We start from the raw sequence: 14,819 nt of genomic DNA, 5'->3' as shown, positions 1-14,819 counted from the left end.
ACTCTGCTATTCTATGATTCTATGATAAGGGAGAATATGGTCTTTCAAATAACCTGGACCCGAGCCAGGTATTCCTATGTACACTTTTTAGTCATGAGTGCTGGAACAAGTGACTAAAAGAAATGCTGGTACAATCTGTCAGGATTCTTTCCCAGCAGATGTGTTTTGAGGAGTTGCTTTGTATTAGATGGACATTGGTTTCTATGCCAGAGGTGGGCAACTTGTGGACCTCCAAATGTTTTGGCGTACAACTCCCATCTGCCCTCACCAGCATAGCCAATGGTGAGGGATGATGGGAGTTGTAAGTCAAAATACCTGGAGATGTACAAAGAGGAGGAACTCGTATTAAAATGATAGTTCTCAAAACCAGTATGAATGTTTAGAATAATGTTTAAGAAAACACCAGCTTTTGAAGGGTGCGGATGAGATTCACACGTATATGCACCTTACTTTTATACTGAAAAAGTTGTGATTAAGCCTTGTTGAAACCACTGGAAGATGGTTGCATCTACAATATTAATGAGACCTTACAATCCCTAAACATGTTGCAAGTTCTACAATGTTTTATGTGGCTCGCTCCTACTTAAGTATGCATAGAAGCACAGTCTTAGCCGTGACTAAGTTTAGGTGGAGTGCAACCCAGCAGTCTATCTTGAACTGCCACAAACTCATTTAAACTTACAGGAGAGAAAGTAATGGGCCCTGTGAAGATAAGTTGTGTTTCTTCTCAGTTATTGAATTGCTGTACTTGCCAGGGGGTTCAAAAGGTTGTAGAAGGTGTGACAGGTCAGCCTAGGAAACTGAAACTTAAGGGGGCAGAAGAACCTCAGTTGCTATGAGGAACAGAAACTTGGCAAAAATCTGGTCTCTAAATTGGCTGAGAGGATGGAGGGTTGGAATAGTGTATATTAATGAAGTTCAAGAACAAGTTCAAGAAGTTCAAGAGCCTCGTGTGGCGCAGAGCGGTAAAGCAGCAGTTTCTGCAGCTGAAACTCTCCCCACGGCCTGAGTTCGATCCCAGCGGAAGCCGGTTTCAGGCAGCCGGCTCGGGTCAACTCAGCCTTCCATCCTCCCAAGGTCGGTAAAATGAGTACCCAGTTAGCTGGGGCAAAGGTAACCACAGCCAGGGAAGGCAACGGCAAACCACCCTGCTATAAGGCTTGCCAAGAAAACGTCAGCAAAAGCTGGCGTCCCTCCAAGAGTCAGTAATGACTCAGTGCTTGCACAAGAGGTTCTTTTCCTTTCCTTTCCTTCAAGAACAAAGAAGCCAAGACACAGAACGTGGCAGAGGATGCAGATGGAAGCTGCACTGTCAAAGGACCAGGAGAATGAGCTGAAGGAAATTGCTTTATTGCTTGGCTTAAGTTGAGAAGCAGTTGAGACAAGGTTTAGATGAATGCATTTTTCATGTTATATCTTACATGAACTGCTCCAACTTTCAAATCTTAATTCCCCCCCCCTAGAAATACTACAATAACTTCTTAAGTGATGTTTTTCAAAGTGTTTAGTAAGAAAATTGTAAGTTAATTTTAGTCTGATATTATTTGATGGGTTTAGAAGTGGACAATCTCTGCTCTAGAAGATTGAATGCTCTGTGGATGTTCGTGATTACCAGATAATTCCGGGGAGGAGAGTACACTCTATCATATATAACTCAGTACAGTGAGTTGGGTGAGTCAGTAAGGAAATCCATAGGAAACACCAAAGTTAAAGGCTAAAAATATGTTTTAGCACAGGGAGCCCTTGATGCTAGAAGTGAGGATACAGGAAAGGAAGCACGAGCAGAGGCCTAAATTAGTTGGTGTGCTGACTTCTTATGGGGCAGGCTATAGTAGACACTGTGACAGACCCATTTTCTAGAAGAGAATCCCAAATCTTTTATTTAAAACTAGCAAACAGATGCAGCTTTGCACATGTTGGAATAGCCCTTCATTTGACAGTGAAGCTTTCAAGCAAACTTAATACAGCTGTTGTGCCTTAGTGAAGGCACACCCATTTGTATCTCTAGGCTGGGTCCCTGCCATAGTGTACCCCTATAGCCCCCTAAGAGAGGGATTGATCAATTCCATTCCCTTCAGCAGGGATGGAGTTGACAGTGGAGAAGATGCTGGTATATTTATTTATTTATTACATTTTTTATACCGCCCAATAGCCGAAGCTCTCTGGGCGGTTCACAAAAATTAAAACCATCATAAAACAACCAACAAGTTAAAAATACAAATACAAAATACAATATAAAAAGCACAACCAGGATAAAACCACGCTGCTCATGACAAACATAACTTGGCTGCTCCCTTGTTCTGCTAATCTATGGCTTCAGCCTGTATTGACTTTAAAGCTAAGTGCTTGTTATGGAAGTGTGCCCCTACTGGCTCAAAGTGTTACTGCAGGCTTCAAGCACATGGAGACATTTAAATTAATTAAAACTTATGTATACTAAAAACAAAATAACACTGAGCTGCACACCCCAAGAGCCTGCTTAAGTATGCATGCCAAGTTTCAGGTGTCTAGGTTTCATGGTGTTGGTGCTACGGCACAAACTCGTCCTCTATTCTCGACAAAAAGAAATGGCAGTGAGGCTGTTGTTCGAAAAAGGATGGAAATGGCACAATCCCTCACTGATGTATGCTAATTTTATATACATATCTGCTGTGTTTATAGGACCCCATTCTGCCTAACACAACCTTCTGTTTTTACATTGAAGCACCTCCTTTGTACAGCACCATGTACATTGATGGTGCTATATAAATAAATAATAATAATAATAATAATAATAATCTGTTTACCCTTGCTCAGTCCAGTTTATCTTCCCATTCTCTTCCATCTTAATGTCTTGTTCTTAGACTGTAAGCTTACGTGCAGAGCCTGTGTTTTTTTGTACAGTGCCTATCAATGTTAGATGTGTTATAATAATAAACAATACTAAAACTAGGGTTCTGTAGTTGTATTCTCTTATGGCAAAACTCCTTAGGCCAGGGCAACCTCACCCAACCTGGTGCCCTCCATGTTTTAGACTTCAACTCCCATCAGCCCCAGCCATCATGACCAACAGTAATGCTGGAAGTTGTAGTCCAAAACATTTGGAGGGTACCAAGTTGGGAATGCTGGGTCAGGGACTCTCATTTTGTTATACCTTTGGAGTATGATACACAAAGCACTGTGCTAATCCAAAGGAGTTTGTGCTACAACCTAAGTAATAGTAAGACTTGCTGATCATCAAACTGTCATGCCAATAACTCAAGTATCTCTCTCTACCCTTAATATTTTCTTACCCATCCAGCCTGATGAATACAGTGTAATTTGAAAACACACACTGCTGTTTGAACAGAGGCAGGTCTTAACAGAAGGCATTAAAGGCCAGCCTTACTGCATATTAGTAATGTAGTTGCTTAAGATGGTAGATTTGGGCCTAATCCTATTACACCAAGTAAGATATTGCACTATGAAAGTGGTATATAAAAGGCAGGAGCCACACACATCTCGGATTTTATGATTGAAGTGTACACGCTCCAATCAAAAAGTGTGTACAAAAATGCATCATACTAGGCAAAATTGCATTTAAAATGCATATTAGAAATGCACACACAAATATACACATTTTATGCATTTAAGTAATTAAAAACACACAATGATGTGGAGGTAGAATTAACCAAATTTAAGATTGGAAAAATGAGAAACTGAAATTCAGTTTTGTCCATCCCTAGCTAGGAGAGGCATAGCTACTTTCTAAGCATGCTTATTCTGTAAGCCTAGGGTGACCATATTTGGGAAACCAAAAAAGAGGACACCTAGTGTGTGTGTGGGGAAGCAGCTTTCTGAGTCCTGCAGAAAGTACGTTATTCCCCCGCCACCTTAAAGAACCCGATTGGAGTGGAGGAAGGGAAAGGATTTCATTCTGCACCACCACCATCCACTCCAATTGGGGCCTTTTCTATAATGTCCACGAATGACCCACTTTCCCCTTTAAGACCTCAATTGGAGCTTGGGGTGGGGGAATGATGTGCCTCAAGAAAGCATGTCATTCCCTCCTGCCATGCTAATGGCAGCCTTAAAGGGGAAGGTGTGTCATTCCAGGACATTATTGAAAATTATAGAAAATCCCCCCTGACACCATGGAAAGAACAAAAACCAGGACAAATCCGGGGAAATCCTGACAGTTGGTCACCCTATGTAAGCCCCACTGCTTTCAATGGTACTTATTTTCTAGTAAGTGTGATACAAGATGTCTGCCTTAAAAACACATTCAAATGAGTAATAACTATTAAGTGACATTTGCTAACCCCTACCCAGGATCAATTTCACTGCAACACACTTCCTACATAGTTCTGTTTGGAAACCAACCACATTTTTAATGGGTCTTGCACATAAGCAAGTGTGCAATAAAACTATATCCTTATTTTCTTGCTAGAGTTGATGCATAATTTAAACTAGGCTTGTGACATGATTAAAGAGTTATTGTCAATTGTACGAGTTGCTTAATCAGATCCACATATCGGTAAAATCAGTAGTTCTGAAACAAGAACAAGGGTCTTCAAATGCACTCGCTACAAGCTAGTGAGAGTACTTAACCAGGGAGAATCCTTGTCCTCTTGTGCTTGGAGATGCATACAAGTACTGACTTCAGAAGCACGGGGGATGCTGTACTAAACCTCAGAGGTACTTGGGAAACCTAGAGAGTTCTTGCTGCTTTCGAAGAATCTGATGCTTGATGCAATAGGGATGTTTCTATCTCCTCAGCTGTGGAGTAGCGAAAGGATTTAGCCTCCATAGTTGTGCGAGTTCTTGAGGTTAGTATACTGTTAGAAGACCATGTCCTCGTCCTCTCTGGAGCAAGGGTGAGAACCCATTCTGGCTGGCTACCAAGGCCAGGTAAGATAAGTTGACCCCTGAGCAGGAAGCATGCTGCTTTTATGTATATACTTTATATCTGGCTCTCCTTGAAGTGCATAGTGGTGTACATCATAAAACAATCTATCATTACGAAAAGTAGAGGTAGAGCTAACTAGCCATTTCTAAAATGAAGTAAAACCTAACAGCAACAACAAAATGTTAAAGTAGCTGCAATAAAATGAGATGTTACACATGAAAAGCCTGCTGAAATAAGTCTTCCAATTTCAGTTGAAAGATACATGAAGGGAGAGCCTGACAAATTTCAGTAAGACCATTCCTGAATTGCAGGACTGTTGCAGAAGAGAGATTTTCCTTTGAGCTCACTCACCCAAAATGGCTTTGAAATAAAGAGTTCTTAATGTTAACCATAATTCTTTGGGTATAGTTTATATGCAATGTCAAAATCTCAAAAGTAACCTAGTCCTAAACTGTGCAGCAGTTATTTTCAACTCCTTCCCACAGGGGTGGGCAACGTGCGGTCCTTCCCTGGTGATTTGGCCTACAAATCCTGGCCAGCCCCAGCCAACATAGCTAATGTTGAGGAAAGATGGGCATTGTAGGACAAAATGCCTGGAGGGCCTCGAGTTGCCCAGCCTTGCAAAGGTGGTGAGAAAGAGGCACACGCAACCATCAGGTAAAATCCAAACCTTAGAATAGACTCACTGAAATGAATGGGACTCCAATTAATCATGACAAACTGAAATCCCATTTATTTCAATGCATCTAACTCTAAGCTCCAGTGTTATAGCAAGTGAATCAAGCGAGGTATCCAGATCACAGCCTTGTCCTGCTTTCTTGGATAAGTTTCAGTTGGTACAGCTCAAGAACATTGACAGGTTGGTGCAACCACCTCTGTATTGGATCCTTGCCCCTCTTGGCTAATAAAAGCTAGCAGGGATGGAACAGCTGGCTGGGCCAGGGAAGTGATTAATGCCTCTCTGCAAGAGGGAGTAGTCCCGGGCTGCCTGAAAGAGGCAGTTGCGAGACCACTCCTGAAGAAATCTTTCCTGGACCCAGAAAATCTTAATAACTATAGGCCAGTGGCAAATGTTCCATTCCTAGGCAAGGTCCTTGAGCGGGTGGTTGTGGGCCAGCTCCAGACACTCTTGGATGAGACCGATTATCTGGATCCATTTCAGTCGGGTTTCAGGCCTGGTTTTGGCATGGAAATCATAGAATCATAGAATAGCAGAGTTGGAAGGGGCCTACAAGGCCATCGAGTCCAACCTCCTGCTCAATGCAGGAATCCACCCTAAAGCATCCCTGACAGATGGTTGTCCAGCTGCCTCTTGAAGGTCTCTAGTGTGGGAGAGCCCATAGAATCATAGAATAGCAGAGTCGCCCAAGAAATAGCCTTGGTCGCCCTGTATGATGACCTATGTTGGGAGAAAGACGGTGAGTGTGACTCCGTTGATTCTTGTATCCTTCTGGGACAACTGTCTGAATTGGGAGTAGGAGGCACTACATTGCAGTGGTTCCGCTTCTACTTGGTGGGTCAGCTCCAGAAGGCGGTGGTTGGGGAACATTGCTCGGCCCCATGGATTCTCCAGTATGGGGTTCCGCAGGGGTCAGTCTTGTCCCCCATGCTGTTCAACATCTACATGAAACCTTTGGGTGCAGTCATCTGGAGTTTTGGAGTGCATTACCAGCATGCTGATAACATGCAGCTATACTTCTTATCTTCATCAGATGAGGCTGTGGATCTGCTGAGCCTGTGCTTGGCTGCAACAATGGACTGGATGAGAGGTAATAAACTTAAACTCAAACCAGACAAGACTGGGATGCTGTTAGTGGTTCTTATGACTGGATAGAGGTTATTCAACCTCTTCTGGATGGGGTTGCACTCCCTCTGAAGTAACAGGTTCGTAGCTTGGGGGTTCTCCTAGAACCATCTCTATCAGTTGACGCTCAGGTGGCCTTGGTGGCACTGAGTGCCTTCTACCAACTTCAGTTGGTGACCCAGCTATGCCCCTATTTGGACAGGGATAACCTGGCTTCAGTTGTCTATGCTCCCATAACCTCCAAACTAGATCACTGCAATGCACTTTATGTGGGGCTACCTTTGAAGACAGTTCAGAAGCTGCAACCTGTGCTAAATGCAGCAGCCAGATTGGTAACAGGGACCAGAAGGTTTGATCGTATAAGACTGACTCCGGCCCGCTTGCATTGGCTGCCTGTACATTTCCAGGCACCGATTCAAAGTGCTGGTTTTAATCTATAAAGTCCTATACGTCTTGGGACCACAATACCTGATGGAACGCCTTTCCCAACATGAACCTACCCGAACACTACGTTCAACATCTAAGGTCCTCCTCCGCGTGCCTACTCCGAGGGAAGCTTGGAGTGTGGCAACAAGGGAGAGGGCCTTCTCTGTGGTGGCCCCCAATTTTGGAACAACCTCCCTGATCAGGCCCGCCTGGCACCAACTTTGTTATCTTTTCAGCACTTTTTGACTTTTATTTTGTCCCAGTCATTTAACAACATATATTTATTCATTTATTTATTACATTTATATACCGCCCCATAGCCGAAGCTCTCTGTGTGGTTCGAGTTTTATAAAGTATGTTGAGTCTTAACTGACTCCAGAACTATATTTGGCCTGGCTGAGTGTTTAAAAATTAGCTGGTTTTATGTTTTTAAATTTTGTTTTATTTTTAATGTTGTCTTTTAATCTTTGTTAACTGCCCAGAGAACTTCAGCTATGGGGTGTGTGTGTATGTGTGATAATAACAACAATGAACAGGACATACGTTGGGTCTGTTTTTAAAATCAGTAATCAGTATTACTGATTTTAAAATCAGTAATAACGTTTCATTTTTAAATGCCCCTTTAAGCGGGGAAACCTGTAGGCGTTTAACCAATTAAACCTTTGAAATAGTTTTGTTCCTACTAGATGCACAGAGCGGCCTGCTGAAGCTTGCAATTCGGGCGGAACTTCTGCTTTCACCTCAACCGCCCTTCTCCTGAGCCGCTCTGACAGCCCCATCCTCCCACCCGTCCTTTAATAGCCGTTAGCCAACATTGCGCACGCGCACCAGGGTGCGGGAAGAGCGCCGGCGCCTGCGCAAATCCGCCCAACAGGAGCCGATCGCGTCCTCTCGCCCCCCCACCCTCCTCTGACGTCACACGAGGAAGACGAAGAAGCTTCCATGTCGGATGTAGCAGATTCGCCATAATCCCTGCCCGCTGGCCTAGCCGCCGCCATTTAATAATAATTATTAATATTTGTACACGGAGGGGGGCGCTTGTTTTTAGAGAAGCTTCTGCTCCCTCGAGCGCCTCGGAAACGACGGATGAAGCGAGGGACGAAAGTGCTGCTTTTTTTTTTTAAAAAAAGCCCTCCAATTTAAAATAAATCCGACTTTCCCCCCTCACAAGCTAGGCCAAGCGCCGCGCCTCTTATCCGGCTATGGAGGCTCCGTCGGCAGGTGAGTGGATAGGGCGGGAGGGGGGGGCGATGTGGGGGGCCTTTCTGTGTGGAATCGTGGTGGGGGAGGGGATTTCGCTCGCGCGCAGGTTTGAGGGGACGAAGTCAGGCGGGAGACTCCAAGCGCGTCGCAGGCGCCACAGGACTACACGACACGTCCGGCTCCCCGTCGAACTTTGCGTGGCGGCCGACGCAAGGACGCACGAGGAGAGCCCTTGCTTTGAGCCGCTCCCCGCATATGGCGGTGGACGAATGCAAGCCGGAAGTTGGGGAGATGCTCGCGCAATTCTTGCCTCCCGACTGAACGCTCGGAGAGATCCAGCGTCGGCAATAGTCCCGGCCTGCGTCTCCATCCGCAACTTAGCGTCTGTCGTCATATTCAGGGAGTCCCTCCGCGCGGAAAAGTAGTCCGCTCCTCCATTTCCTTTGCAGCGGCAGCGGGTAGGGCAGTGGCCTCTTCTGCTAATCAGATGCCCGCGTGGGCTTCCTTGGCCAGCAAGCCCCTAATCAGCAACGCTGTGTGAAGGGAGCAAGCAGGGCTGGCTCTGCTCTTGCTCTCCCTGCCTCCTTATAGTAGGGTGACCCTATGAAAAGGAGGACAGGGCTCCTGTATCTTTAACTGTTGCATAGAAAAGGGAATTTCAGCAGAGGTCATTTGTGTGTATAGAGAACCTGGTGAAATTCCTTCTTCATCACAACAGTTAAAAGTGCAGGAGTTATACTAGAGCGACCATATTAAAAGAGGGCAGGGCACCTGCAGCTTTAACTGTTGTGATGAAGAGGGAATTTCACCAGGCTTTCCATATATACAAATGACACCTGCTGAAATTCCCTTTTCTATTCAACTGTTAAAGATACAGGAGCCCTGTCCTCCTTTTCATATGGTCACCCTACCTTATAGTAGCAAAAGCCTTCCTCCTCCTCCTCCTCCTCCTTTCCTTTTCCACAATATAATTTTTACCAAGCAAAACAGCCGTTGTAACTATAATGCATAATCCCCATTCAAGTTATTATTATTATTATTTATTTATATAGCACCATCGATGTACATGGTGCTGTTTAACAGGGAAAGTGTCGACTATGGCAAATACACAGCTTTGTGGGAAGAAACTGGGTCCAAAGAAAACTTTTTTATTATTTGTATCCTGCCCTATATCACTAGGATCTCAGGGTGGCGTACAGATACAATAAATATACACAGCTAAAAAATTAAACCAACTATCTAAGATGTGAATATGTGAATTTAAACATATTATTATTATTATTATTAGTAGTATCCCGACTTTTGCCCAATATTGGGCCTCAAGGCGGCCTTACAAAATTTAAAACACACATTTTAAACCTAGGAAAAGAAATGTACAAAAACTAAATAAATTACAATATTAAAAACATAAATGTTTAAAATACACAACAATTTTACAAGTCCTTAACATAGATGGATGACCAGATTATTCTCCAAAGGTCTGCCGGAAAAAACAAGTTTTTGCCTGCTTCTGATAGACTAGTTTATAATTCCTATATTTTTAAAGCTGTTTAAACTTCCTAATGAAGCTGGATTCCCTTTAATAAAAAACTTAATTTAGGTGAAAACATCCTTGTAAGTAGTCAGATAAATATATCCTTTATGTTTCTATATTATTTAATTGTGAATTGCCCAGAGAGCTTTGGCTAGCGGATGGTATAGAAATGTAATAAATAAATATTTAAATAAGAGCAAGGTCAGTTAACAGTAGCCAGTACGGATAATAACACATACTTGCATCAAACAGTTCATATTAAGTGACCTAGGAAAGCAAAACAAAGAGGCATTTCAAGCAGTCCACTGTCAAATAGCAGAAAGAGACCATCCTCTCACCTTACGTAGCACTTTGCCAGTGGTTAAAGTCATTCCCAGAATAAATCTGTTAAATTCGCCAACTACATCCTCTCCTGGACCGGGATAGCTTGGCCATGGTGATACAGGCATCATTGGTAACCTCAAGATTGGATTACTGCAATGTGCTCTATGTGGGGCTGCCCTTGAAGTTGCTCCGGAAGCTGGAGCTAGTGCAGAATGCTGCAGCTCGGCTGTTGTCTGGAGCTGCCCCTTTCCAGCATGTAACTCCTCTGCTGAGGGAACTGCACTGGCTCCCTATTTGCTACCGGGCCAGGTTTAAGGTTCTTGTACTTGTGTACAAAGCCCTAAACAACTTGGAACCAGGATACCTGAGAGAGCGCCTTCTCCCCTACCGACCTGTGGTCATCCAAGGGCATGCTTCTGGTGGTTCCACCTAGACCCATCCTCCGATTGGAATCCACCAGGGGAAGAGTCTTCAGCGTGGTGGCCCCCCTCCTATGGAATTCCCTGCCTCTGTGGGACAGGCAGGTGCCAACTCTGTATTCCTATCGGTCTTTCCTTAATGACCAGCCATGGTTCACTTTTCATTTTGCTTCTTTTAAAATCCATTTTAAAGTGTTTTATTCTGTTTTTATTTTATCTTGTACACTGCGCTGAAATTTTGAATGGGGAGCAGTAGATAAATATTGTAAATAAATAAAGTAGTGTGGAATATTTTAACTGGTGATTCTTATACGTGATCATGTAATGACAGACTTCCCTAAAATGGCACCCCTCCAGATATGTTCGGACTACAACTCCCATCATCCTGAGTATATTATTTCATCCTGTTGGGAGTTGTATTCTGGAAAGCACCTGGTTGGAGAAGGCTGGTATATGTTAAGTACTCTTAATTTCGTGGTCTCCGTAATCCCAACAAAAGCTTGGTTGTGTAGGGCAGTAATTTTTTTTAATGTATATTATGCAAAAATAGAAATATACAAATGCAAAAGAAAGAAAGAAAGAAAACTTGCCTAATCAGCATCAGCAATGACGAAACAGAAAATAAGAACATATGAGGAGCCATGCTAGATCAGATCAAGGGTGCATTTTGTCCATTCTGTTCACACATTGGCCAATCAGCTGTTGACCAGGGATCCACAAGCAGGACACAGCTCAACAGCACCCTCAAACCCATGTTCCCCATCAGCTGGTGTGTGCAGGCTTACTGCTTCTTATACTGGAGATAGCAGATAGCCAAAAGGACTAGTAGCCATTGATAGCCTTCGCCAGGAATTCATCCAACCCAGTTTTGAAACCATCCAAACTGGTGGCCATCACTGCATCTTGTGGTAGCGAATTCCATAGTTTAACTATTCACTGTGTGAAGAAGTACTTCCTTTTATTCTTCCTGAATCTCCCACCAATCAGTTTCATGGGATGACTCTAGGTCCTAGTATTAAAGGAGAAAAAAGTCTCATTCCCCACACTGCATAATTTTGTACACCTCTATTGTGTCTCCTCTTACCATCCTTTTTTCCCCAAGCTAAACTCAGCTGTTGTAATCTTGTGTCATAGGAGAGGTGCTCCAGCCCCTTGAACCTTTTAGATGCCCCTTTCTGCAAATATTAATTCCTATGTGAGGATGTTAACAATAAATCATGCAGGGTTGGCATTATCACTTTTTCCTGCCTGTGACTCTGTGTTTTTGTGTATATGGACATGAACATGCATCAAGACACACAGAGATCTATTCTGGCTCCTGACATGTTCTCCCACAAGAAGTCAGCAAATTGCAACCAGACTCTAGTTTTTTTGTAACAGGCCCCCGGGAGCTACCTACTTCTCAGGAATTTTATTCCCATATGCTGGACAGAACTCTGAACCAGTAAGCGAGAGAGGTTTGCCCAAGCGTATATGCTTATTTCAAATCCCATTGGAATCAGTGAAGCTGTCTTTTGATTAGAAGCACATAGGATCAGACTGCTCTTGTTATTATTATTATTATTATTATTATTATTTATTTATTTATTTATTTATTTGTCTTTATGGCAGATGTGAGATTATTCCGGGCACTTCATCCCTCCCTAATAACTCCATCTTTGGTTGCAGGTGCTCTTATCCCTGATACTCCATTGTTTATGCTCTTCCAATTTCACCCACTCACCAGCCTGTTTTCCCTGGCAGGGCTCTTGCACCTTTAATAGAAACCTGATGTCCAGGTGAAGTTTTTCCTACTTCTATCTCCATGCTGGGAAAGCTTCCTCTGATGAATTTCTGCCAGACACACAGCTGTTAAAAACAGAGCAGGGTTATTTCCCCCCCCCCCCCCCCAGTGACTGGATTCGCAGAACATGCTGACCACACTTAGTGGTTGAGTGTGGGTTGTTAGAACGTGGGCCGTTTGTTGAACTGTGGGTTAGCATGTTGTCTTAACACATTTCCACAGGGTGGCTTGTTTACCATGCAGTGTAGCTTATTTTTCTTAAACATGCCACCTTGGCCTCATCTACACCAAGCAGGATATAGCACAAAGCAGGATATAGTGGTATCGAAGAAGTATATGGTATGTGTCAATGGCCCCCAACAGTTGTCAGTGCACTTCAGTACCGCTATAAAGCAGTAGTGTAGATCCTGCAGTGCACTTCAATACTGCTGTAAACCAGTAGTGTGGCTCCTGCGTTTATATATACTGCTTTCATACCGCTTTGATAGAGCAATATCCTGCTTGGTGTAGATGAGGCCCTTGAGAACCCATAGTGTGTTATTGGGCTGTTCAAAGTGATTAACAAGCCACCCTGTGGGAGATGGCCTGGGTTCAGACAACACACTAACCCATAGTTCAACAACAACCTGCACTCAACCACTGAGTGTGGGTTGGTGTGCTGTGTGAACAGCCCCAGTGTCACATTGAGACCATTGGCTTACCCCTTAGTCCACTATATGTATTTATAAATTACAGTTATTTATATGCTGCCTTTCAGCATACAAATCCTATCTATTGACTTACAAGTAACATGGCAATAATAAAATCGTAATAAAATGGTGGAAGGTGGCCCTGGGGTCAGGGAAAGCCCAGTTGCAACAGGGGCTTGGTGTTATCCTCTTCTTTCTCCCTCTCTCTTTCTCTTTCTCTTGCAGTCTTTACCACAAGGTAGTTGATGGTAGATGGTCCAGCCTTTCTCCCTCTCCAGGCAATATCATAATATCACAGTGCCTTGGTGGATGCCCACTACATCCCCAAAATGCCTGCTATTTTTTGAAAAGAATTTGGCAATCTTAGGTTTACCTCATCTGTCCGAGTCTGTACACCTGCCCCTTCCGTCCCATTTTCTATGCCGGTCTAGCCTCGCCTACCCATGGCTTAATATGAGCCCTGGAACCTGTTTCCTTGCCAGAGCTCAGCCCAGAATTGATGGACTTTGAGCATGAGCAAAGTTCCTTTCTAACCAGCTTCTATGTTTGTAGTACTAGGGCAAAAGTTTTCAAGGAAGGAAGATGTGCCCCTTCCTAGGTCGTCTTGAGTACCACCACCTCTTGTTTTAGAAGTTACAAAATGCCATGCCATTTTGTACCACCTTCGGTCTGTTTAGGTGTTTCTGCTGCTTCGGTCCCTTGTGCCTTTGCTGTAGTTACCCATGGCCCCGTGCGATGAGGAGGGTGGTTAGGGTAACAACGGAGGGGGAAGGGGGTAGCGAAACCACTGCGAGTGGGCCTGCCTCATGACCGCGGAACCACGCGGCACTACATGGTTCCACTACTCACCACCATTGTTAGGGTACATACCTCCGTGTGGTTTATCACGCATCCTGCCCTCCTCCGTGGCGCAAATGGGCTCTCCGGGACCTCTCAGTTTCAAAAAATCCCCCAAAATATGGCCGTGCGACCTTGTTTGCAGTGGCAAAAGCATTGCTCTGGCTTTCCGACTCAATGGTCACAGCCTAGAGACCTCCCAAAGCCCGATTTAACCAATGGGGAGCCCTTCCCACGTCACGCTAAACCACCCTGGGTCCCTTGACCCTACTCCCCAACGAGGCCCGCCTGGGGCCAACATTGCTATCTTTTCAGCGCCTGGTCAAGACTTTTCCCAGGCATTGAGCAATATGTGATGAGCTACACTGATCCCACATTTGCTTTTAGGCTTGGCTGGCAGCTTAAAGTTGGTTATAGTTGTTTTTAGATGTACGTTTTTGTGTATGCTGCATATTTCTTATGGCTTTAAATTTTGTATATATCGTTCTTAATTGTTTTGATCTTATGTAAACCGCCCAGAGAGCTTCAGCTATGGGGCGGTATATAAATGTTAATAATAATAGTAATAGTAATAGTAATAATAATAATAATAATAATACTGCAGGGATGGATGGTCAGGGTGGTTCTTTAGCTGTTGTTTCTACCCCGATACCACATACTAAGCCACCATAGTTAGGGCCAAACCCTTAACTCTAGAGGCTTAGCTTGACGTCTGAACGGGCCCCATTCATTTTCCTGAATAATATCCTGGAGGGGATCTACACTGCATACTGAAGGCGCTTGCGTGCGCCTGCAGTGCGCCCCCAAAGCGACTGTGTAGATCCTGCCCTAAGAGGAGGAGGAGGAGGCGGCTGGGGAATCCGGCCGCGTCCTTGCCGCTGCCGCCTACCTCCCCGCCGGCCTCCTGCTGCCGGCGAAAGAGCCACTCGGCGG

The 14,819-nt window shown here is 44.2% G+C and overlaps 1 protein-coding gene across 1 annotated transcript in view; it reads left to right on the top strand.

Moving 5' to 3' along the window:
• The first annotated feature begins 8,240 nt into the window (after positions 1-8,240).
• The window catches only part of ZFAT (zinc finger and AT-hook domain containing), a 116,326-nt gene continuing 109,747 nt past the window's right edge, over positions 8,241-14,819 (top strand). Inside the window, exon 1 of the mRNA XM_063131164.1 lies at positions 8,241-8,318. Within this exon, the coding sequence (XP_062987234.1) occupies positions 8,300-8,318 (19 nt within the window). The 5' untranslated portion in view covers positions 8,241-8,299. The remainder of the gene's footprint in view (positions 8,319-14,819) is intronic.

This window comes from Elgaria multicarinata, chromosome 7 (genome assembly GCF_023053635.1).
Source record: "Elgaria multicarinata webbii isolate HBS135686 ecotype San Diego chromosome 7, rElgMul1.1.pri, whole genome shotgun sequence".
Classification (NCBI taxonomy): domain Eukaryota; kingdom Metazoa; phylum Chordata; class Lepidosauria; order Squamata; family Anguidae; genus Elgaria; species Elgaria multicarinata.
The sequence above is the reverse complement of the archived record's forward strand: the minus strand, read 5'-3'. Positions and strand labels throughout refer to the sequence as shown.